Source organism: Epinephelus lanceolatus, chromosome 7 (genome assembly GCF_041903045.1).
Source record: "Epinephelus lanceolatus isolate andai-2023 chromosome 7, ASM4190304v1, whole genome shotgun sequence".
NCBI classification, from domain to species: Eukaryota; Metazoa; Chordata; class Actinopteri; order Perciformes; family Serranidae; genus Epinephelus; species Epinephelus lanceolatus.
This window is the reverse complement of record NC_135740.1, coordinates 22,490,714-22,515,938: the sequence shown is the minus strand read 5'-3', so window position 1 is coordinate 22,515,938 and position 25,225 is coordinate 22,490,714. Positions and strand designations below refer to the sequence as shown.

Here is a 25,225-nt window from a genome sequence, read left to right as displayed (position 1 = left end):
TGAAAGCTGACAAAACTCCGAGTTATCTCATAGTTGGAGATAAGATGGAGAAATGTCATCTTTAAAATACATGCTCTATTACATAATGCGTAAAAATAGTCCAATTTCTTAAAATAGAGATTGTAAAACTGGATTGCATTATCAGGCGAAAACTAAATGGGGTAGGATTTCTTAAGACACATTTCACAATTTTTCCACTGACTCTTTCCCTCACTTCCTCCTCCACCCTCGCTCTTCCCAAGCCTCACTCTTCCGCCCTCTCTCTCTTTCCCACCCTCTTGGGTGCAGGCCTGTGATCCATCCTTAACTGTTTCCAGACGTCTGTGTGCTGCAAGGCTTAACCCCCATCCCAAACATAATAACAAACCATTCCTCCCCTCCTCAACCTCTCCTTCTGCCTGTGACTTTGCAGTGGTTAACTGTGGTTAATGTTGCACATGGGAGGATGGGACAGTTACTATAAGTCACCTTTGACTTCAATAGCTCATAAATTATGTTGATATTGTGTTGGTGTACAACATGATATGCCATTTGTATTACAAAACCAAAGCAGCCTTTTAAAATCTTGGGTATGCTCCTGTGTCAGCAGCTTATCTGAATGCCCTCATTTTCACTTTTGTTTACACCAAAACTAATTAATGGCTCAGCACGCCTCTAGAATAGCTTGGACGCAGCATTGTTGCCAGTGAGCGTGTTGCAAAGCCGCACACAGTGACCCGTTTGTTAGTGGGCAGAATGCTGGTGAACCAGGAACAAAAAGAGCCAGACATTGTCGCTCTGTCTGGGTGCAGCGAGGCATCAAATACCTCCAGAGCGAGCTGCATCTGCACCTCGGACTCTGAGACTGTTAAAGAAAGCAGCTTGACAACACACTAAATATTTTTTGTTTGTTTCCTTCAGTATGAGCAGAGCATTTTCTGTGATTGGAAGCAGATTTGTTCTGACAGGCAGTGTGATTTATTTTCTAAACTCTTGCTTAACATGACCCGCTGACGCTCAGGAGGGCAGCAATCAATCCATCATGATATGAAGCCAGATGAGATGTTAACTGTGGTGGTGTTGTCACTTAGAGTGAACTCAAACTAGCTCTTCTTGTTGTTTCTCTTTAATTTCCACTGGGTTTATTGAATATTTGTTTATTTGGATGATTTGTGTTTCTTGTAAAACTGACCATTAGTAAGCCACAGTATTCCCAAAAAAGGGTATAAAAGAAGTTTAATCACCATTGTTGTCCCTTCTGTCTGTCCAGCAGAGCAAAGTGCATTGAAGGCGGCCACCTTTAGGACGGTGATGGCGTCCAAGCTCCATCTGACAGTCACGGTTACAGGTAAGAACTCAATTTCAAAATACAAACAAAAAAATGAAAATCTGTAACAGGACCACAGATTCCTTTTCAGGGAAGCGAAGAGCATGATACCAAGCTTAGGTTGAATATTTTGCACTTTCACTATTTAACAACACATCCAAATGAATCATTTAACAATTGAAAGAGTCCCAACTTAAAAAAGAATTTAGCTGGGGCATCGGTGGCTTAGTGGATAGAGCAGGCGCCCCACGTACGAGGCTGTTGCCGCAGCGGCCAGGGTTCGACTCCAGCCTGTGGCCCCTTGCAGCATGTCTCTCTCTCTCTCTCTCTCTCTCTCCCTTTCACACTTCACAATCCTATCAATTAAAGGCAAAAATGCCCTAAAAATATCTTGAAAAAAAAATAAAAAATTAAAAAAAAATGCAATTTGCAGAATTTGCAATTATGAAAAAGTTTTTCTTACTGTAAGGATATCCTATTTCACAAAGTTTTATTTGGTGTATATACCTTAATAAAGTCAAGGATGCTTGAACTATAGACCCCTTAAAAATGTATCTTTTTGGATTATTTATTAGCCGTCCAGCCTGTGAGATAACGCAGTACTTTGATGTAAAGGATAACTGATGCATTCAAACTAACCTCTGTCTTTTAAAATACATTTGTCACTGAAAAGGCATCACTTCCCTCCCACATATCCACTCCAGACAACTCATATCCTTCATCATTTAGAAACAGAGCAGGATCTATATTGTTGATTTAACCTTTGACCTCATGCCGCTGCCTTTTTGACCTCCCAACCTGACCTTTTTCCTTGTTGTGCCAACAGCAGCTCTGCTGTATTTCTGCACCGAGCTCTACTGTCTGGAGATCACACCCAATGACAAAGTGCTCGTCCTTACTGAGGGCTCTTCTCTCACCCTCACCTGCTCCGGCTCGGGGGAAACGACGTGGGAGTTCAAAAGAGACGATGTGCCGTACTTCCAAGTTCAAAATGGTGGGCAAAGCTACGAAATCGTGCAAAGCAGTACCACGTCCAGTGTTTTGAAGTTGAAGGACGTGAGTTGGAGGCACACAGGGGTGTATCAGTGCATTGATCAACACAATGGAGAGACTAAGGAGGTGGCTGTTTTTGTTCCAGGTGAGGCCTGTTTTTTTTTTTTAAATTCAGATTGACACCTAGTGTATTGTGAAGTGGAAACATTTAGAAAATACTTGATCCACCTTATCAGTACTTGATGTTACCTTTAATTTGTGGAGAAAACTTAGTCACATCCCATCCATTTTCATCTGCTTATCCGGGGCTGGGTTGTGGGGACAGCAGGTTGAGCAAAGTACTCCAGATTTCCCTCCACCCAGCAACACTTTCCAGCTCCTCCTGGGGACCCCAAGGTGTTCCCAGGCCAGATGAAATCTTTAATCTCTCCAGCGTGCTCTGGGTCCTCCTACCAGTTGGATGTGCCTGGAACACATCTAATGGGAGGCGCCCAGGAGGCATCCTGATCAGATGCCCAAACCATCTCAACTGACCCCTTTTGATGCGAAAAACAGTTCTTTCAGCCTCTACCTAAAGCTCATGACCATAGGTGATTGTTGGAACATAAATGGGCTAGTAACTGAAAGCTTTGGCTCGGCCCACTTTAATGTGGTAAAGGGGTTGCATGTCCGTGTGCTCCTGGGAGCTGTGTTGTCCAGGCTAATAGCGTCTGGTAGGGTCTCCCAAGGCAAAGTGGTCCCAGGGGAGGGGCCAGACTAGGCAATTTAAGAAGACCTCGATAATGCAGCAAATTTGGACCTCGAGTACCTTGCCCGGGGACACCGGGGCACCCCCTGGAGCCAGACCTGGGGAGGAGCTTGCTGACGAGCTTCTGGTGGCTGGGCCGTGGGCCATGGGGCTTGGTTGGACTCAGCCCAAATAATCAACAAGGAGCTGCCACCCTGTGGGCCCACCACCCGCCGGGATAGGAATCCAGGTTCGGTGCATTGTGTGCAAGGCAGCAGGACCCAGGCATGCTGACCCCTGGCATCAGAGACTAGCTCCCACACAACTGGGTAAATTAGACTTGCAGTATAATCCAAGTCTGTTTTATCCAGGCGTACAACCAGTACTTCCCAAACACATGCATTTTCACTGAAACCTTACTATTTAAAACTGAACTCAAAATGAAACTGAAAATGACTCTTTGCTCTGATCAAAGCCAGACTCCAGTACTTAAGGTTTGTTTTCAGCAAAAATGCACGTGTTTTGTAAGTACTGAGCATATGATTAGATAAATAAGACTCTACTGCACGAGTTGTGTGAGAGTTTGTAAACGGATGTTTTGATATAGATTTGCTCTTGTCCAACGTGGACCCCAGTCAATGAATAAAAAAATATGCTCGCTGTTTTCTGTGGAGGCATGCAAGAAAAACAAAGTTTTCCTCATGAATTCAAGGTAACGTGACAAATTGACTTACAAATTGTCTTAGCAGGTTCTGAGTGTGTCGTTGATGCACATTATTGTCCCACAATGCAATGCACAGCAAAAAGAAAATGTGAACAGTGGTGAGAGAGCTTCAAGACGATCTTGGAAGACACCATTATATAATTTGCTGTTGCTGACGTTATGTATACTAACTGTACAAACAGGATACTATAAAGATGGGTAATAAAACAAGCTGTGTTTCTGTCCTCAGACCCTGATATGTGGTTCATAGAGAGCTCCCATGGCATGGTAACAAAGACCAGTGAGGAGAGCACCATCCCCTGTGTAGTCACCAATCCCAGCATCAATGTTACCCTATATGAGAGGGACACCGATCTGCCCATCAGTGGGCATTATGTCCCCAGTGAGGGGTACAAGGCACTGCTGGAGGACAGGAACTACGTGTGCCGTGGAGAGCTGAACGGGAAGGTGAAAGAGTCTCAGTCCTTCTACGTCTTCAGTATTGTTGGTATGTGTTCATCTTGAAGTGTTGGGTTTGAGAAACAACTTTTCCCAAAATAAAAATGCGGTCGTTATCAACTCACCCCCATGTGTACGGAGACTCCAGAGAACTCACAAGCACACACACACACACACACACACACAGAGTTGGCCCCTTTAATTCAATCTCAGCCCACACCCAAACTATTAAAGTTAATGAGTCCATCTTTTTAAAGCTCCATAAAAATACCCATAAAATGTCCATCCCATTTCTGCTTATGCAGCATAATCTTCAAGCTTTGTTGCTAAAGTATTGCACAGTCCAGAAGTATAATTTGGTCACCTTTCGGCTCACTAGTGTGAGACTTGTTACCAGAGGGTGAGCACTTTTTTTTTTTTTTGTGAGGACATAATGTGGTAAGCTGTTTGGAGAAATCTGAACATTTTTTTTTACTTTTTTGGTGTTGTAAAGTTTTAGTTCAGCTCTGACTAAGACTGATGCAATAAAAATATTAATTTCAGGGTTTATTTTTAAACATTTCTGTGGTTAGTTAGTAATGAAGGAAACTTTTTCAACATATTGTTTTGATAAATCACATCATCACCACCTCTACCTCCTCCTCTCCCCCATGCTCTCTCTTCCCGTTCCAGTCCCAGAGGCCATCGACGCCTACATCAATGCGTCAAAGACCGTCCTGAAGCAGGGCGAACCGCTGACAGTAAACTGCACGGTGCACGGAGTGGAGCTGGTGTTTTTTTCCTGGGATATCCCCAACAGAGAGGTGAGTGGGAGTGGAGCAGAACAAGCGCTTTTGTTCGGCTCTCCCTTCGTGATCACACTTAGGCCTCATGACCGAGCCCAAATTGCATCAAGATGTAGAGACACACCTCGATTTTGATCCTCCTGTGAAATCCTACTGATAACATGTGGTGTTGGTATTGTAATGAGTGATTCTTTTGGGTTTTTGGATCGTGTTGAAGTTAGTCTATCTCCACAGAAAAGTTTCAGCTTTTCAGATTTGTCTCATATTTTTACTGAAAACAATGTGACTTAAACGGAAAGTTCAATTTAAATTAAAAACAAATATTTTCCTCTAACCTATAGTGCTATTTAACTATCAAAATTGAAGGAAGGATGCATGCATCTACTGCTCACCTTACACCACTAAGCCAGCTAACATCACAGCTCAGCCGAGGAGGACTTCTTGTGCTGTCACAGGCACGAGCCTCTCATCCACGAGTAGAAGCACGCTTCCCTCTGCACAGTGATGTGGTTTACAGGTGTATTTTGGTAAAAAGAAAATAGTTCCTACGTGAAACTGCTCACAACAAGGTGTGGATTATTTAGACATTGCAAAATCATTTTTTTTTTTTTTAGCATTTTTTGGTTTTGAGCACCACAAGCCGAGTACCATATCTCCAACACTTTGCAACTCACACCACAATAATTTAGATTGATAAATAGCACTACAGGTAAGAGGAAAAATATGTGTTTTTGATTTTGGGGTCTGTCAGCAAAACACATCTATGTGTAGTATCTAGAGGAATATAAATATCTAAAAAAAAAAAAACTAATTACATGACGTCTTGTTATGCAGATGTCTGATTCAAAATTTGATCACATTCAGTATGATTATAAAATGTCACATCCTCATTTCCCTCTCTCTTCAAGACTATTAACATCGAGCCGCTGACAGACGTCCTGCCCGACATGAGCATGCACTCCTGCCTGATCTTCCCTAGGGCCACGATTGCCCACAGCGGAAACTACATCTGCCATGTCCACGAGGATATCCAAGGCCAGAGTGCCTCTGCCAGCATCAACATCACCGTGCTCGGTTAGAGTAACCCACACATACACGCAGAACTAAAACAAACTGATGCTGGACAGATTATTATTGTGTTTCACTGACAGAGCAAAGACCGCTTATTATGTAAACCTTTACAAGTCAAGGTGAAAGAGGTGCGTCTTTTAAAGGAAATGATGATGGCTTCTATTTATTTCTGTTCAAAGTGTGAAATAAACCGTTCGCATGGTGTGGATGAATGATACTTTGAAAAACAGAGCTTCAAACCAGGGAGGTACAGCTGATCTATATTTAGACTTATGGAAATAAACTCCAAATAACACAAGACATATTGAGTTTTGATGTCAACTATTAACATACAGTAAGTCCGGCGTCTATAGACAAATGTTTGACCTTGTGAGCAGCAACATGAGGGCCAGTAAAAGCAGGATTCACCACACTGAACTTCCCTTCCTCAATCTCTCTTGACGGTCACTGAATGCATTTTAGTCTGTGAATGCTTATTCTGTCCGCAGCGAGGTGTGTTATGTTTATGAATAACTTGAACCACCGTGCTCCATGGAGACCAAGACAGTTTAGTAGTTCTCTCTGGACATCTCAGTGGAAAAGACAGATAATGTCTGGCCACAGAAGGGCAATGAACAGCCGCAGTACAGTACAGTGTCTGCAGCCTGATGTCCAGCGATGTAACTTGAATATAATCAATTATTTAACTATGCTATAAGCGATATTTTTATATTAAGAATTGGTCAGATGACTGAATGAGGCTGTGAAAGAGATTGCTTGTAGTGTTAAACCTTCAGAGAATTATATAACATATTGTGTGCAGTAGATCAAGTGTAAGGAATTTCCATTGTGTTGCTGATGATATTATTTTCTTTCCTCAGAGCGAGGCTTCGTGGATGTGAAAGTTCCTCAGCATCAAAACATTTCAGCCAAGCTCCAAGAGAACGTGGAGCTGAGAGTGGAGATAGAAGCCTACCCTACCCCTCAGGTCCGCTGGATCAAAGATGGCGCCACCATCAAGGGAGACAAACCCATCACAACCAGACAAGAGCATGAGATCAGGTGAGACATCCAGCCAAACCCATTAAAAATGCCCTAAATATCATAAAGTAACACAAGACCTCATAGGAGTTGATGCGTTTAAATAATTAGCACTGGACCTCAGTTTGGGCGGCAGCCTCCGGAGGCGTCCAGCTCTTGTCAGTCATCACCAAACAAGGCCTCCGCAGAGAGAAACACAATACTCTCTAGAGGGCAGAGCTCCGTCATTCATCACACAGGAACCATAAACGCAACATACCCGTCACAACTCACAAATGTCTTTCAGTAAAAATGCCAAACAGGGTTGTAATTACAGGACTGTTTTCACATTTTGCCAACATGCATTCAAAATCAAAACGACAAAGTGAAATATAAGCCGAGTGCTCGATTCACAGATGGCGAAACAAGCCCTGTGTTAACAAACACCAACAAACCCTTCACCACAAATAAAGAAGAGAGAAAGATTTTTTAGTAAACTTCACTGAATTGCGACTAAAAAAACACAGAACAGTACATAACAACATCGTCCTAGGGAATTACTTTTCTTAAATATCCCCCTGGATATAAATCTAGAAATAAGTTTGCACTCCCAGAAGGAGCTGAAACATATCCCGGTATCTGAATGATTCTTAGAAGGCATTTTTTTAACTTGGACCCTCTTTTCCAATTTGAATTGGTTCAGTATTGGGAGAGAGGACTGTAGTCATCAGCAGCGAAACAGGCTGCAATGTAACCACTCACTGATCGCACCATCAATTTACGTCAACTAAAATTGCTTGGTTTTGCTACTGAAATGCTCAGACTATTACCCAAAGTGTCTGACAGCAGTAAGGAAAAGATCCTTACAGAGACAGACCTTTTTGTGAAAGAGTAAGACCCTTTCAGTTTAACCAGAAACTGCCTCTGAATCGCTATCTGCAAACCCACCAGACTCCATTAAAATAAACAGTAATTTTATCATTATATAACACACTTTATTTAAAGTTGACAGAAACAAAATAAAACTCACAAAAACGGTCTTGGTTTATCTTCACACTGTTTCAACAATCACAAATTCAAGTTTGGTTAAAATAAACCATTAAATCACCCAATTAGATGTGAAAACATATTGGTTTTACACATGCTAAAAGCACTGTTTATTTAAATGGAGTTTGGTGGGTTTGTCCATAGCAGTTTTGGGGATGTTTCTGGTTAAACAAAAAGGATCTAATCTTTAAAAAAAAAAAAAAAGAAAAATCTCTGTAAGGATCCTTACCATAATGGTATCAGACACTTAAAACAATAATCTGAGCCCATCAGTGGCAAAAACAAGCACTTTTAGTTAATATAAATTGACGGTGTACAAATGCTGCAAGTGGTTTTATTACATGGTGATTACATGGAAAATAGGACCCAGGTTCAGAGATACCAGAGTTACCCCATAATGCAAATGGAGATCGATTCATTTTGTGCAGGACGATCTTGAACTGAGTCTTTCTTTGAATATTGCATGCGTATATAGTAATTTGAGTTAAAGAGCAGGAAATAGTCAGGTTTATTTAAATGTCCTTACGTCCAATGTCCATGTTTCGTCTACATCAGGTATGTCACTATTCTCACCTTGGTGAGGGTGAGAACGGAGCAGAAGGGCCTTTACACTGTCCTTGTGACAAACGGAGATGACACAAAGGAGGTGACCTTTGACCTGGAGGTCCAAGGTGAGAGGCTATTTTATATATTTTTTGTATTATTTTTGAGTTATTAGACAGCAGTACTGATCTTGAGTGAAAAGTGCAAAAGAAAAATCGAGGACAGACTTTGTTTTTATCCATGTCAGTAGTGATTAATGGCCGCTGCACCCCCTGTGTGTAGTTCCCTCTCAGATTAAAGACCTGACCGACCACCCCCTGCCTGGGAAGAGACACATGGTGACCTGCGTAGCCGAGGGGGTCCCAACCCCAACTATCCAGTGGTACAGCTGTGACAGCATGCACAAGTAAGTCGCCCATTCATCACGTTACTGTCATATAACAAACACGAGGGGGGGGGCTGACACAGAAATTTATTTGACTTTCAAATTCTGCACGTCTGCTTTGTCTTCTTCGGCTGCAGGTGTAGCAACCAGACAGCGATGTGGCAGCCGCTGACACCGGAGCCAGAGGTGCTGAGCATCCAGACCAACGCCAGCTACAGCAAGACTCGTAAAACCAGCCAGGTGCGGAGCCAGGTGACCTTCCACAAGCTCCAGCATGTCACGGTGCGCTGTGAGACCACCAACCAAGCAGGACTCCTTGACAGAAGAGACGTCAAACTGGTGTCCAGCAGTAGGTGTCACACAAAGGATGTCTCATTTATATTACAGAGTCATTTAAAGGACAGAGGGAATATTGTAGAATGTTATATTATGTGTACGTTGACCATTTTCACTCTTTACTATTACGTAAATAATTAAAACATACAATTCTTTCACGTTTGGCTTAGTTCAATTAAACACATGGTGGTCTGGTAAAAAACATAATCTAAATCTGTAAAGTTTATATTTTAGAGACACAGTAAAAGCTTTCACTAAACAGTAAGTCATGTTTATATAAATACCCATCTAACAATAACTTTCTTTACAGAGTTATCACCAGCATGTTTATAATGTGAAGTTTTATGTCTCTTGAGGATTTGAGACAACTTGGTTAAAAGTTCTTTGTTTGAATTCACAACATTTTTTCTCCATCTAATCCTCTGTGTCCGTCTGCCTGTTGCAGCGCTGTACTCCCAGGTGGCAGTATTGGCTGCTGTTCTAGCCTTGGTGGCCATTATTATCATATCCATCATCATCCTCATTGCTGTGTGGAGGAAGGTAACAAACTCAGCCATCAGCATTTTTTAGTTCCTCTCCACAAGTCATATGAAAATACAAAGTACAGTGAATTAAAGTGTACAAAAGAATCCTCAGATTTTTTCCCATGTGTGTATTATTTTCTGTGTCTCTCAGAAACCTCGCTACGAGATCAGGTGGAAGGTGATAGAATCTGTGAGCCAGGACGGTCATGAGTACATCTATGTGGACCCCATCCACCTGCCCTATGACCTGGCCTGGGAGATGCCGCGAGACAACCTGGTGCTGGGTGAGTCCTCGAGGACGGATGATAGTGTGGAGAGGTGGGGTTTGATGTGGGGCTATGAAGCCCATTGAGACACTATGTGTGAGCTAGGCTTCACAAAGTAACTTGTTATTAATAGATAGAAATACAAAATGTAGTTATGTAGAAACCCACTGTTGAATTATATCAGTGGTTTGCAACCCTTTTAACCCAGATCATTTACTGTGAATGTTGCATTAGCGATGAGTTTATTCTAATATTTTTGATAACTTTTTTATATGATTTTCTGTCTGTATTATTATTATTATTTATTTTATTTTTTTTTACAATTATATGTTCTTCTTTGAACAATTCAGTGTTTTCTCCTCTCTGATGCTTGGCCTTTATTCTATTATCTCTTTGGTTGTTTTAACTGCGTACTTTTCTAATGCAGGACGAGGCTCTTCAGCAGAGATTGAAGGCTCTGTGAATATAGCTTGTGTTCAGGTCTTAACCATGCTCATATCTAGTGAGATTTTTTTTTGAGGTATACATCTTGAATAATAAATAAATAAATCTTTAAAAAGTTTAGATTAAGTTTAAAAAGTTTTAGTGCTCTAACTCTTCATAGAAATGAATGTAATGCAGAGGTAAAGGTCAGACAAATTTATTTATTAAGCAATAACTCCATTAATTTAATTCTAATACATTTAATTTTATATATAGAGGTGATGCCTCTCTGCAGCGGTTGTGAGTTCGATTCCGGCTTGCAACCATTTACTGCATGTCATCCCCCCACTCTCTCTCTCTCCCCATTTCACTCTGTCCTATCCATTAAAAGCGGAATAGCCCCAAAAAATAATCTTTTTTTGTCTTGTTTTAAATTTTATAAGAGTAAACATTTTATAAATATGTATGTAAACACAGATTCATAATACTTAATTAATACGTACAATTAATTGAATAAAAAAATGCACAAAAAGCAAATATTCTAAATAAATGTAATAATATTGTTTGCAAAAACAGTTAGTTTAGATTTCATTTTTAGCAATGGCATGTATGAAATAGATTAGTTAATCTATTATTTATATATTAGATTACTGATATTTAATGTAATTATCATTGTTATTTTGTTGTTGTTGTTGGCAGTTACTTTGGATAAATCATGTTTTATTTGACACCTTTATGATTGATTTAATTATATCTTTTTTTGCCCCCTCTTTTTTGTTGTTGATCACTTTATTCAAGTTATACTATGCAGGAATTGTCAGTCACGGTCTGTAAACAGTGTCGCCAGTGAAAGTGAAAGTGCAAGCCAACCCCAGATTCAGTCTCGTCTGCTATATTTGCATTTTTAGGCGCTGTGTCTGAGAGTTTTGCAGCTTCCTCTTGGATGTGTGCTGCTTACAGTCTGCCACCTGGTCGCTACCTTTTAAAAAAGTCCCGACTGCACCTGAGCTGTGCCCAAAAACATCTCCAACACAGCAAAATATAAAGAAAATGAGAAGAAAAACAGTTTGAGGGCAGAGTCTCTGCAAATAAATACACTGCTACACACTTTAGTGGGTCATAAGTGATGATTGAGAGGGATTATCTCTGTCTGAGTCCATGCATTATTTATCTTTAATTGCTTTAGAACCATTTAGTCAGGTCTTTCATGGTTGTTAGTTGCAACTTAAATAGTCCATATCACCTGTTAATATCAGACTAAACAGACTTTTAGTCAGTAATTTGTTAGACAGAGCAAAGAAACGAGTATGTAGCTACCAGCAGGTGACTTTAGTGCTGTGGGTGGTTTGGGTTGTCTGGGCGCAGTTAAGACGAGAATAATAAGTGAGGTTTGTTAAACTTGTCTTCTTGGCTCCAATCCCACCTCATTCTTAAACTTTTGTTTTCGATGATGTGCTGTCGGTAGTCAGCTGTTCCTTACAGGCCCTCCATTGTTAGACCTCTGCTCAAGAAAGTCTCCTGGACCATCTGTTATAACCATCTCGAGCCAGTTACCAGAGAAATGTGTTATCATTGATATTTTAATGAACAGAGAGGAGCTCCCTCCCTTTTCAGGTCTAACATGTGCTCCATTCACACTCTGTCCCACTGAGCCTTTCTTTGTGTTTCAGGTCGCACTCTTGGATCAGGAGCCTTTGGCAGAGTGGTGGAGGCAACCGCGTATGGTCTCACTCATTCCCAGTCCAGCACAAAGGTGGCTGTGAAAATGCTGAAATGTAAGACATCCAATTTTAAAGCACAGTCCAAAGTCATGTGTGAGCACAGTAGAGTCCCCTGCATGCAGTAGCTGTCAAATATTGTGACACCGGTGTCATGTGGCTGCGAGCACAGAGGGAGCAGCAGCCTGCTGAGCTTTAGTTTGGTTGCCAGCCTGGTTTGAGTTTTAGCCAATGGGTCATTGAGCAGTTTGGCAATGATGCAGTGTGTCCTGGTTGCAGTATGATTAGTTCTCCTGTTCTCATACCTACCCCTCATACTGCCCTACTTTTATACTTCCCTTTCTCTGTGTGTCTCCCTCTCCATCCAGCTACAGCCAGGAGGAGTGAGACTCAGGCTCTGATGTCAGAGTTAAAGATCATGAGTCACCTGGGTCCTCACCTCAACATCGTCAACTTGCTGGGAGCTTGCACCAAACATGGTGAGCAGAGGATCACAGTGAGCACCAGTATTATACTGTGGTAAAAACATAAATATTCAGGTCATTTTAAATTCCTTTTATACATTAAGAGTTCCTTAGATCAGTGGTTTTCAAACTTTTTGTCCCCAGGGTGCACCACAGGGCGGCTAGCTAGAGTTTGCCTCTTTATTGGGTAATGGGTGTGCACAACATACTGATACAGTCAATTAAAAAATCACTCATAACTTTTTGTGTAGGCCCAAATGAATATTGTAATAATAATGTGTGGTTATCACAAAATCCCACGGCACACCTGGATTGGCATCACAGCACACCATTTGAGAAACACTTCCTTAGAGAAACTGTGAGCATTTTCCTTTAGGCAAGTGTCCCAGTGGTTCAGTGAGAAGAATTGCCTTCTTTGCAAAGGAAACATACAGGGCTTCAGAGACATTTGTTGCTTGTTTTATCCTCAGCACTTATTTTCTTTGTCTGTGAATTCATGAAACACACTTAAAATATTCTTTAAAAAGGAATATCAGTGCAACTTTTCCTCCCACTGAGGTTAAACTCTGTCCAGTCTAACAGTTACACATATAAAGTTCAGTTTAGTATAAGATGAGTAATGAGATGAACCCTTGAATGTAAGCTATTTATCAGGACATTAATCATAGATAGTTTCCAATTTTACTGCCCAGAAAAAAGGACATTTAAAAAGCATTATTTTTTAGCATCTATCAGGACTATGCCAGTCACTTTGCACAAAGTAGTGGGTGTTGTGGTTTATTTTAAAGTCACTATGTGTAGATTTTTATGTGATTCTAGCATCTGTCAAACAATTCTCATGTCATAAGACTTTGTTGAAGTATCGTGTGCGTCAGTGCTCTATTCATTTGTTGTCAGTATTTCCAGATGGAAGTGTTAATGTAAAAGTTCATGGCCCATATGCTCAGTTTATGATATAAATATATTTACATTCAATAGAAATGTGCCTTTTTTATCTGACTGAGCAGCAGACGTCCTATTGGCACTGTGAGTGTGTTAGAGAGGAAAACAAGACAGTTTGGATGTCATACAAAGGGTTCAAACATTCATGTGGCTTCTGTGGTTGTTGAAGAGAGATGGAAAGATGTAAACATGTTGTGGAAATGCTGCTTTCTAAGTTCTGCTTTGACTAGAAACACTTCAAATCAAATGTTCAGTGGCTGCCCCTATCATACACACATGAGACTGTCTACCTCAGTTATACACTGTTTGATCATTCACAGATTGAATAACTTTTTCTGTTATTGAATAAACTGACATTTAACAAAGAAAAATAATCTAAAATAAATACATAAATTAATGACTTTATATGATATCAGGCCCTCTGTACCTGGTGACCGAGTACTGTCGCTATGGCGATCTGGTGGACTACCTGCACAGGAACAAGCACACCCTCCTGCAGTACTACGCTGAGAAGAACCAAGACGACAGCTGCCTCATCTCTAGAGGAAGCACTCCGCTGAGCCAGAGGAAAGGGTGAGAGAAATAGACAAGCGTTTTGTATGATGAAATCTCTGCTGTCGAATACCAAGAGATATAAAAACATAAAGTCTGATATGATGAAGAAACATGAATAGATAAGCATTGGGGTCCATTTATCACACTGTATTTCTTCATACTTCCTGTATCCCTTCAGCTACGTGTCCTTTGGAAGTGAGAGTGATGGGGGATACATGGACATGAGTAAAGATGAGCCCTCACTCTACGTGCCCATGCAGGAGCAGATCGACACCATCAAGTATGCGGACATCCAGCCCTCCCCATACGAGTCTCCCTACCAGCAGGACATCTACCAGGAGCAAGGTTTGATTTGTGTGTCTGTGTTAATTTACATTGGGTACGCTGACATGTCCCCATCACTTTACGGAAAAACACATACAATGCAATGAAAATATAAAAGACATAAATGTATTGTATTATACTGTTAAAAAAATCCCTCCTGACCTACTGATTCTAAAATGACCCAAAAAAATGCAGCGCCGATCAGTAACTTTGACAGATTTCTTGACGCAGGTTCGTCTTATCCAAGTTTTCTGTTCTCTCTCTGCGAACATGACAACACATATGAGCTATTAAAGCCCAGGGGTTTATAGATTTATTAAAATGAATTAATGTGTCATTAACGTAAATATGTGCCACATGCATTCCCGAAACAAAAGAGGAGTGACCAAGTGGCAGCTGCCAATGCTCAAAAATGAAGTCAATGCAGAACTGCCAAAAGCTGCAGTTCTTCTAATGGCCACTTGAGGCTGGCCCCTGAAGCGAGCCAATCCCCCAACTTAACAGTATGATTAAACATGTTTACAGCCTGGTACAATACATGGTTTTGGTCTCCATAGATAACTTCCTCCTTTATGACAGCTGTGCCAGAGGTGAATTTTTATAGTTTAAATTTTATTTAGGTGTAAAATTACGCCTATTTAAGGGCGCTTTGAGTGGCAGGCTGTCTGCCAACAGTGTCCTCAGCTCTTCAGTTAGATCCACCCTTCCAATATCCACAGTGCCATCCTCTCATGCAAATATGGCTCATAATAGAGGAACTCTGGGAATATCCGCTGCATTTTTGTCTAAAACGTACTATTTTTAATCAGTGAACTTGAAATAGTGCATTTCATGCACACAGAAATTGCTTTAGCCTCATAAATCAATGAATGCACTCTGTATTCTCTCCGGTCTTTGATGAAAAGACAAATGTTACAGCATATGAAGGGCGTGAACTTCATTTCAGCCAGTCACACGTCTGCCGGAGTTCCTGCCAACAACAAGACTTCATTCATGAGATGCTCCTCCCGTTCTCTCCTTCTCATGTTTGTCCTCCCACTCTATCATTGTGCTCAGGTGGCGGCAGATTGGACCTGGCCATCAGTGACTCTTCTGTTCTCACCTATGACGACCTGTTGGGCTTCAGCTACCAAGTTGCGAAGGGGATGGAGTTCCTTGCCTCCAAGAATGTAGGATATTAAAAATAACACTGCATAATATGTATATTTGACTCAAGCCTCTAGATTTTGTGAATTTTTTACCAATTAAAGGGAAAGTTCCACATTTTGGGTTAACTTAATATGCTACTTCACAGCCAGTTAGCTTAGCTTAGCATAAAGACTGGAAACAGGGGGAAGCAGCTAGCCTGGCTCTGTCTGGAGACAATAACAGACACCTACCAGCACCCCTAAAGCTCACTAACTAAAACCTCATATCTTGCTAATTTGATTTGCATAAAAACAGATTATTTTATCATATAATTTTATTCCACCACAGTGCGTCCATCGTGACCTCGCTGCCCGTAATGTGTTGATCTGCGAGGGCAAACTGGTGAAGATCTGCGACTTCGGCCTGGCCAGAGACATCATGCATGATTCCAACTACATCTCCAAAGGCAGCGTAAGTGGCGAAATCATAAAAGGTTTCCTGTTAGGTTTAAATGCATGTTTAGAAAGTCACTTTGGACAAAAACAACTGCCAAATGAATGTCATGTTTATAATTCAACTGACTGTCTAATGTCTAATTTCCTTCGTTCAGACCTTCCTGCCCCTGAAGTGGATGGCACCAGAAAGTATTTTCCATAATTTGTACACCACCCTGAGCGACGTGTGGTCATATGGCATTCTTCTTTGGGAGATTTTCACACTGGGTCAGTATATTTCACCATTTTTTTTTATTTATAAGGACAACATGTGTGAGTGTTAGCCAGCTGGCTTATTTTCAACTGCAGCAAGTTTTTGTTTTATCTGGAGCATCCACTCCAGAAACTTTTCTGAGATGCGTCTTTGTATTTTTGTATTGATTAGTCAATATCACATGGACTACAAACAGCCTACAACCGGAAACCAGGGCTCTTCCGCTCTTCTTCTGGAGGCAAGATCTCCAGGGTTTGCCTACAGACTCTACATTTACTGAATGTAGAGTCTGTATATAGAGACTACTGTCGCTATGGTATTTCCCGCCTTCCTGCTCCCTTTAGCTCTGGCTGGCTGCTGTAAAACGCATTGCCTCTGGTGCACCAGCGGAAAGACGTCACACACACAAGACACCACAACTCCGGTATACTGCAAGATACAGGGAGCTTTCCCTGGCGGCGATAGGCTTAATCACCGTTGTGTAAATTGATTAAGCAAGGGCTTTACTGTAACAAATGTTAATTTCTATGTAAAAGTCCCGCACTCTAGCTTTAACACACAAAAAAAGCCAATAACTCGAATTCAAATCAGAACTGGTTTAGACACAATAGGGATGTGTCCTCTTTAATTGCTGATGTAGGTCACAGTGTATGGTTTTCTCTGCTTGAATTACACAACCATTCCTGGACTTCTCCTGCATTCCTCTGGTGAACTGTAAATTATGATATGTTTCAACGTGTCTAAAATGATAATAAATGTGTGTATGCAAAGCAAATTTCACAATCCATGTCTGATCATACATGTATACCAGTTTGTTTGAAGACTCATATGAGGTCTAAATCTTATTAGGCACAGTCAAGGTTTGAATCAGAATTTCCTGGCTCAGAGTATTTGGAGCTTTTTTTGTTGTTTTTTCTTTTTAATAAAAACCCTCTTCCCACGACCTTTGGAAACCAGCATGAAAAAAGGGGCAACAGATTATTGCTCATTTATCGTAAGACACAGTGGTAGAAAACAAACTCACAATTGAGCCTCTGTACGTGATGATAACCAGCAATACACTGCAGCTCCCTGTTTGGATCTGATTTTAGTGCACTGTTGTTCTTTCAGATCTGGGTCAGAACAACACAATAATCAGTTGTGTTAGTTTATTCTCAGAAAATAATTGTGCGTGACTTCGGATTTGTCTTTTGCATTACAGTTTACATTTAGTGCCAGTTTATATTTGTAGCCTATAAATAATTTTTTATTTGAAATGCCTTCTGCAGGAGGAACCCCCTACCCTGATTTGCCCATGAATGAGTTGTTCTACAGCGCTTTGAAGAGAGGCTACCGAATGGCCAAACCTGTCCATGCCTCGGATGACGTGTGAGTCTCACTGTAACCTTGCAATTAAAGTGTAACTTTGGTACTCCTCAACGTGAACCCCATTTTCTCATGTTTTTGTGTCTAAGTGACTAATGGGAACAACAATTTTTGACATTTGTCCAGTATTTAGCGAATGTTCGTCCAATAAAAGTGTTAGTTTTTGCCACTGACAGGTTCAGATTATTATTTGAAGTGTCTGACAACATTTTGGAAAGGACCCCCACAGAGATAGACCTTTTTGTTATGGAGTAAGTTCCTTTTTGTTGAACCAGCCATCACCGAACCCACCAGACATTTAAATAAACAATAATTTTATCACAGTAAAACAAACTTCATTCTAAGTCGACAGAAACAAAAAAGAACTCCGAAAGCCTTCTTGGTTCATCTTTCCACTGTTCCATCAATCACCAACTCTTGTTTGATTTAAATAAACCCTTAATTCACTCAGTTACATATGAAAATATGCCGGCTCTTTACATGCTAAAGCTGCTGTTTATTTAGATGCAGTCTGGTGGCTCCAATGATGGTGAGTTTGGTGCAGTTTCTGGTCAAATAAAAAAGCTGTACTCTTAAACAAAAATGTCTGTCTCTGAAGGAGCCTTACCATAATCCTTTGAGACATTCTGAATAATAATCTGAACATCTCAGTTGCAAAAACAAGCATTTTTTTGTGGACGTACAAGCCCTGATTGATTACATTACAGCCTGTTTTAGCACTGCCTGTTGCAGCATTCTCGCTCAACACTGGACAAGTTCCAAAAACTGTTCTTCCCATCAGTCACTTAGATACAAAAACATGGAAAAAGTAGGTCCAAGTTGAAAGATAGAAAAGTTATCTTGTAACCTCCTGAGACCCCAGCCTTTGTTTAGTATGGATTTTCAATGTCTCCTAGTTATTTGGGATGAGAAGTACCTGATAAATATATATTTTTTAAAAAAATTGCCTTTGAACACTAAGTAGTTCTTGAAATCTTCTGGAATGAGGATATTGGGTTTATTTTTAATAGTCACCTGAACATGGCTGTGCAAAAACTAAATTACAAATAATGCAGCATATCTAGAAGCCTTGTGATTTATTTTATAATCATCCTCAAATTAAACAATAAAGTCCCAACGTCCTCCAAGAGTACCTCCCAATTAACAGTGTCTTAGCTTGTTATTGTTGCTAAAGTTGGTCAAATTTGTTGCCATATCAGACTACAAACATTATTAAGCATAAAAAATACAAGTTTCAACCACAAAATGTGATCAGGTTTTGGACCTTGCCCACTTTTGTGTCGGGACTGGCTGCAGACTGACTATGTAGAGATGGCTACTATCGTGTTTTTATAGATTAGTGCATTTTGGTCTTTCTTATGGCAGCATATAAATGCCACACTGAAAAAATAAAATAAAATCTTGTTATAACATTAGAAATATCTTGTAAAAGCGTGTTATATTTAAAAAAAAATCATTTCATGTTATTATCTGATACTGCTAGTTTTTTCTCCTTGCTTGGCATCAATACGCTGCTGTACTTCCTACCACTACATAGCACAAAAAGTGTCCCTGAACTAGGACAACAGGTCTGAAGAAAGCAAGATGAAGTATAAGGTGCAGGAAACCCAAAATGTGATGTCCACATATGAGGACACAGGGTCTCAGAAGGTTAATGTTACTCATCCAGTACCTCTGACATGAAAATGTAAAATAATGAATTTTTTTTGTTGTTGTTTATGCTGCAGTTACGAGATCATGAAGAAGTGCTGGGACGAGAAGTTTGAGAAGAGGCCTGAGTTCTCCTTCCTGGTCCACAGTGTGGGGAACATGTTGGCAGACAGCTATAAAAAGGTACTTTATTTATATATTACTGCTGCCTCCAGAACTTTTTAAGTGTGAGCTTGGACTTATAACTATGCCAAATGCTCCTGATATTCAGATGTTATTTTATACTTGATCCACCAGATCATCCATTCCTCTCCTCATTCACTCACAGTCAGTTTATCTGCCCCCTATGGGCTGGTTGGAGGAAAGAAAGAAAGCTTACAGGATAACTAAGTGTTCACACACCAGTTTGATCTCTCACTGATTCTTTAAGTAGATAGAACATTTTGTCGACTGTGATGTAAAATCAACATCTCATATCCACAGTCTGCTTCTTAAAAATTCACAAACAGTTGATAAACTGGTTCCTGATTGCTGAAATGATCAAACCTTTGTCCCCTGGCAACAGAAATACAACCAAGTCAACGACAACTTCCTAAAGAGTGACCACCCTGCAGTCGCCCGCACCAAACCCAGACTCTCCTCACCCTTTCCGATCGCCAACCCAGCATTTGGCTCCCCATCTCCCCCCTACATCCCCCCGGACCCCTACAACCAGAGCCCGAGCCCCAGGGAATTCACACAAGAGGCAGACACACAGGAAGTCATAACTTCGTACAACGAATACATCATTCCCATCCCAGACCCCAAGCCGGAGGATGTTTTCACTGACGTGCCGTCAGAAAGCCCTGCAAGGTACAGAGTCGCTGAAAAAGATGCTACAGATGTGTGCCAAATGTCGGGGTTGCAAGAAAGATGAGGATGTATTTACTCAACAAAAACATTTTTTTTTATCACCACACACCCACTCATCCAGATGTTGAGCTGAAACAATAGCTGCATTATGGGGGCAGATGTAAACACGCAGCCAAGTTGGCTTTAAAGGCCAAATAAATGTTTGACTCTCTCTTTCTTTGAGCCAAAAACCGGAGAAGAAAGTCTCAAACTTTAAGACTCAAACTGAAAGTCTGGAGCTGCTCCATAGACAATTAATGGGAGATTGAGTTTTTGGATCCAGGGCTTATTTTCTTTTCTTTATTTATGTCCAAATTAGCTTTTATTCTGCTGAAGTGTTGTCAGCTCTGAAACAGAAAATGTGCTCATATACTCAGAATGTTCCCCTGGGTGCTCTCAGTGTCATCTATCACATCTTTCTCGGTTCATTGGCAGTGGAGCAGCTCCAGACTTCATACTTGATGACATCACAAATTGAGTTTAAGCACTCTACTTTTGGATTTGGAAGAGAGTTGTTCTTGTTTAACGATCATTTTTAGACTGTCTCAGACCACAGGATTGGCATGTATGGATTTTGAAAGTAGAGTAATTCCCCTGTGACTTTGTCTTTGACGCCCATGAGCAATAGACATAGATTGATAGATTGATCAATTAGGAACTCATGGACACTTCAGACAGCATCTTAAAATCCAAGTATTCATTACATGGGTCATCTTTCCAAATGTAAACTGGGCTTTGAGGTATCAGACTGTCAGTGGCCTTGAGCTTTAGAAGCATTTGTCATTTTTGCAACCTCGTGACATTTTTATAGACCATTTAATTTCTCACATAATTGAGAAGATTTTTGGCAGATTAATCAAAGATGAAAAATAATGCATTATATACAGTTCTATTTATGGCTTGAGACATTAAATCACTGTCCCTCTAGTTGTCAACATGATATAATGTCTTTTAAAACTATTTTTAGGATGTTAGACATTTGATGCTTAACATCCCTGTGAGGTAAAAAGCATTGCCTTTTGTATTAGTACACAATCTTTAAGTGAACACAACATTTGTCTGTACAAAGAACTGCGTTGGAAATACTTTTCTAACTTGTTTAAATGCTCTCAACAAGGGTGAGTAGTTTCATATTTGAGTTGAAATGTGACTCGCTGCTGCTGGTAGGACAATGAAAAACGTAGGAAGACGTTAAGCTCAGCACCACAGACGGACATTAACAAATATGAGCTGCAGTTGTGTCTTTCTATGACTCATATGTAACTCAGTGCACAATGTGAAATTGTGTTTTGTCTTCCTGCCCTCAGCTCTCTGGCTCTGGAGGAGGAGACTGACTCCCTGTCACAGGACACTGCTGACACCCTCCCAGAGGAGGACAGGCTGGAGGAGACCAGCGAGAGAGACGCTCTGCTGGGATCTTCCGGGACGCCCGAGGTAGAAGACAGCTTCTTGTAGCCACATGTAGAAACCCTGAGAAAACATCCTCTTTTCTGGGAATTGGTTTTTTTTTCTAAGCTGCCTGAAAAGAGGAACGTGATTAAACAAGAATGTAGCAAAATTGAGACTGAGAAGGCAATCTTTGTATTTCCACTAAGCACTCGAAAAGTTTTGCCCTGCTTCTGAGATTTGAATCAAACTTAGTACCTCTGAAACGATAAAATGGTTACAAATAACTAGCATGATGTTATGATCTAGTCTTTGATTGGAGGCTTGACATAATACAAATATGGTACTCGCCTATAGAATCAGTTTACAGTAACTAAACATGTGTTTACTGTACTTTCTATCATAGCCAGAGACCCATGAGGCCTTATGAGATATGTGCTTTTTTTTATCTATTTTTAACATTTTGCCATGTGCCTCTTTTTGGTTCTTACCCCTTTTACTGTTAACAACCAGAGTAGATTTTTAGAAAAGCGGGTATTATTTGTTTTATTTTGTTTTGTTAAATGAGAAAATGTATTTGTTTTGATAACACAAAATGATTAACACAACAATATAAACAAACACTACACAAATATACATCAAATAAATAAAAATAAACAAGAACCACATGCCATTCCCATATTAGTGGGAATCATTAACATTATGTCCTAAACCACAATAATGGAAAGTTAATAATTCAATTAAAACCTAAGTACGACCAAGAGCTGTATTCGCTGAATTATAATATTTTTGTAAAATGTTATTTCCAGGATATGAAATACAGAATCTACATGCACTGTTTTACTATGACAGATACTTTCTTTTTAGTTACATATGCCATAGTGTCAGACACTTCTTTCTTTTCTTTCTTTTTGTGTGTGTGAGGATTATATGAAATGTGTCGTTTGTGAATTTTGAATACTTGTTTATGTAGATTTAATTCATAGTTCTGTGCCAGACTTGCACTTTATTTAGAAAAATGTGGATATTCATAATGAAGACGTACATATACAGTAACGATGGAATAGTTCCTCTGAGAATCAACTTTTGACCTAAACACGTGGCTGTTGCAGTAAATCAGTTTCTGTGACAACAGGTGACTCAAGTGAACTAACGAAACACAGCATATCACTGCCTTAGCACAAGATGGCACACATCAGTGCCTTTGTATAGACTGACAGATTTTTATCTTGCAGCTTTTGCCGCTTGCCGATCCGAAGGGCTACCGTACTTATGACACCTAGATAGCCATATGTGTACATGTAAAGAATGATGCTTTTAGTTTTCTGCTGCACTGTATAGCGTCCACTCACACAATGTTTCAGCTGTCAGTATTATAGTGTTGACGATAGTCCACCATATGAAACTACACTTTGTCATTTTCTGTAGCAATTTAAAATGCACATGATCACTGTATCACAAGCTATGGTACCAAAGCTCCCTTAACGTTTACAAATGTATTTTTTATATGTGACATTTTATATGTTGTAAATGTGACAATAAATGTGTATTATCGTAGCAGCACTGGGAGTGAGTCTTTTATATGGATTTAAATGGTCTCATCGAGCTCCCCTACTCTGTGTACATGTATTTTTTCTTCTTTAAAACAGCCAAAGATACTGAAACTAAACAGCTGAAAACACTAATCCAGAATCAGGATAATGCCTTGTGGTCTCAGTAATATGAAGCTATCATACTGATGTCAAAATGATGTCAGAAAGATGTCAGATAGATGCTATATTTTGGCTGGAATGAAAATCAGATTGACGATATTTTAGAATTTTATGTTGTGTGGACATTAACAATATACCATTTTGCAGTTGTTGGGTTTTGTTCTCCATATCTTATGACTAAATGTCGATATCCTCCTGAGACTCAAGGTTTTGTTCGGTATGCTTTTTTTAATGTATCCTAGCTATTTGGGATCAGTAGGACCCGATAAGTATAAAAAACTAAATGTTGTCAATGATAATCAAGTCCCAACGTCTTCAAATCCTAATTAACTTGCTAATTAAAAGTGTCTTATATTGTTACTGGTGCTAAAATTGCTCAAATTGGTCACCATATCAAACTACAAACACAACTAATCATAAATGAACAAGTTTCTACCATTTAACTTAATCAGACTTTGGACCTTGTCCACTTTTGTGTCGGGATCAGCTGCAGATTGACTTGGCAGAGATGGCTGCCATCTTGTTTTTACATGGATCAGTGTATTGTGCTCTTACTGCCACTAGATGGCACAAAAAAGTGTCCACGGACGAGGACAACAGGTCTAAATTAAAGGTAGGGTCTGGAGGATTTTCCAGTTGCTGTTTGTAAACACACATTCAAATTTGGCCCCTCCTATCAGGCTCAACTCTCCCGGGTGTACGGAGCCCAGAGGTACGGAAGGAGGCTTCACAGAAGAGGTTCAGGCAAGGCTCGCGCTGGTGCACGCTCGGACACACTCGGTCACGCTCGGGCACGGCACCTGCACTCTCTCATTGGCTGGGGAAATCTCCGCCCAGAAGTGGTCCGAGCTCACAAAAACATCAAAATACAGTTAAAGGGCAGGAGCTCTGCAAACAGAGTCACCACCACACATGAGTAGAAGCCCATAGGTGATGATTAAGCAGGATTTCATTTGTATATGTCTATATTTTGTTTTGTTTGAAAATCCTCCAGAGCCTACATTTCTGTCTTCCACATTGACATTTTATATTTATGTTGAACATGTAAAAACAAAACAAAACAAAAAAGATGTGAACATACAAACAAGCAGACAGACAGAAAAAAAGTAGTAATTACAAATAATGAAAAGCATGATAAAAAGCAACTGTCAATGTATAGTTACTTTGATTTACACATTCAAAAAGGAGTGGGAGGAAGTATAAACTTATTAAATCCCACCCCTGAAATGAAAGACAGCTTCCTTATATAGGTAAACCTATACCTTACTTTTCTAAATATACTATTGTTATAACCTTTTAACTTTATCACACAAAAATGACCCATGTATATGTATATACATGTATATATGTATATAATATTAACATATATCATATTAATTACCAAATATCTACCTTACAAAAACCTGTCTTAGTATATAATATAATATAAATGACCAATTACCCATGACTTACATGTGTAAACCAGTCTAAATGTATGATGTATAAAATACCAATTTGTCTTTACAAAAAAAAATATTTATATTACATATATCTTCATCAACTTATCCTGTTATCTTTGTATATCTAATAATTGAACATATGAATTATACAAAGTATGAATATATGTAACTCTGCCAGTATATACATGTGTGTGTACCCACATACCCATATATGAATAAATACGTATTTATATATTAATACATTGTCAATTACAGAGTAGAGAACGTAAGCAGTAATCCCTTTGAACAACTAATGTCTAACCCTTCTTCAACCCTGTACCTCTTGAATATGATGTCTTTATACTATATTTTAATTTGGTGTATGCTCGGACATTGC

The 25,225-nt window shown here is 39.9% G+C and overlaps 1 protein-coding gene across 2 annotated transcripts in view; it reads left to right on the top strand.

Annotated features, from left to right (window-relative positions):
* pdgfrb (platelet-derived growth factor receptor, beta polypeptide) overlaps nt 1–22,355 on the top strand; it is a 33,968-nt gene extending 11,613 nt beyond the window's left edge. Inside the window, exons 2-23 of one of the 2 annotated variants that reach the window (XM_033632890.2) lie at nt 1,250–1,327; nt 2,133–2,444; nt 3,980–4,237; nt 4,861–4,991; nt 5,882–6,047; nt 6,905–7,085; nt 8,646–8,761; nt 8,916–9,039; nt 9,156–9,367; nt 9,800–9,894; nt 10,030–10,162; nt 12,238–12,342; nt 12,654–12,764; nt 14,108–14,264; nt 14,425–14,591; nt 15,627–15,739; nt 16,047–16,169; nt 16,309–16,420; nt 17,675–17,774; nt 19,499–19,604; nt 19,987–20,273; nt 21,620–22,355. In XM_033632890.2, coding sequence (XP_033488781.1) covers nt 1,291–1,327; nt 2,133–2,444; nt 3,980–4,237; nt 4,861–4,991; nt 5,882–6,047; nt 6,905–7,085; nt 8,646–8,761; nt 8,916–9,039; nt 9,156–9,367; nt 9,800–9,894; nt 10,030–10,162; nt 12,238–12,342; nt 12,654–12,764; nt 14,108–14,264; nt 14,425–14,591; nt 15,627–15,739; nt 16,047–16,169; nt 16,309–16,420; nt 17,675–17,774; nt 19,499–19,604; nt 19,987–20,273; nt 21,620–21,767 — 3,294 coding nt within the window. In that variant the 5' untranslated portion in view covers nt 1,250–1,290 and the 3' untranslated portion in view covers nt 21,768–22,355. The remainder of the gene's footprint in view (nt 1–1,249; nt 1,328–2,132; nt 2,445–3,979; nt 4,238–4,860; nt 4,992–5,881; nt 6,048–6,904; nt 7,086–8,645; nt 8,762–8,915; nt 9,040–9,155; nt 9,368–9,799; nt 9,895–10,029; nt 10,163–12,237; nt 12,343–12,653; nt 12,765–14,107; nt 14,265–14,424; nt 14,592–15,626; nt 15,740–16,046; nt 16,170–16,308; nt 16,421–17,674; nt 17,775–19,498; nt 19,605–19,986; nt 20,274–21,619) is intronic. The other variant, XM_033632888.2, reaches the window with a different exon arrangement.
* Nucleotides 22,356–25,225: the final 2,870 nt, after the last annotated feature.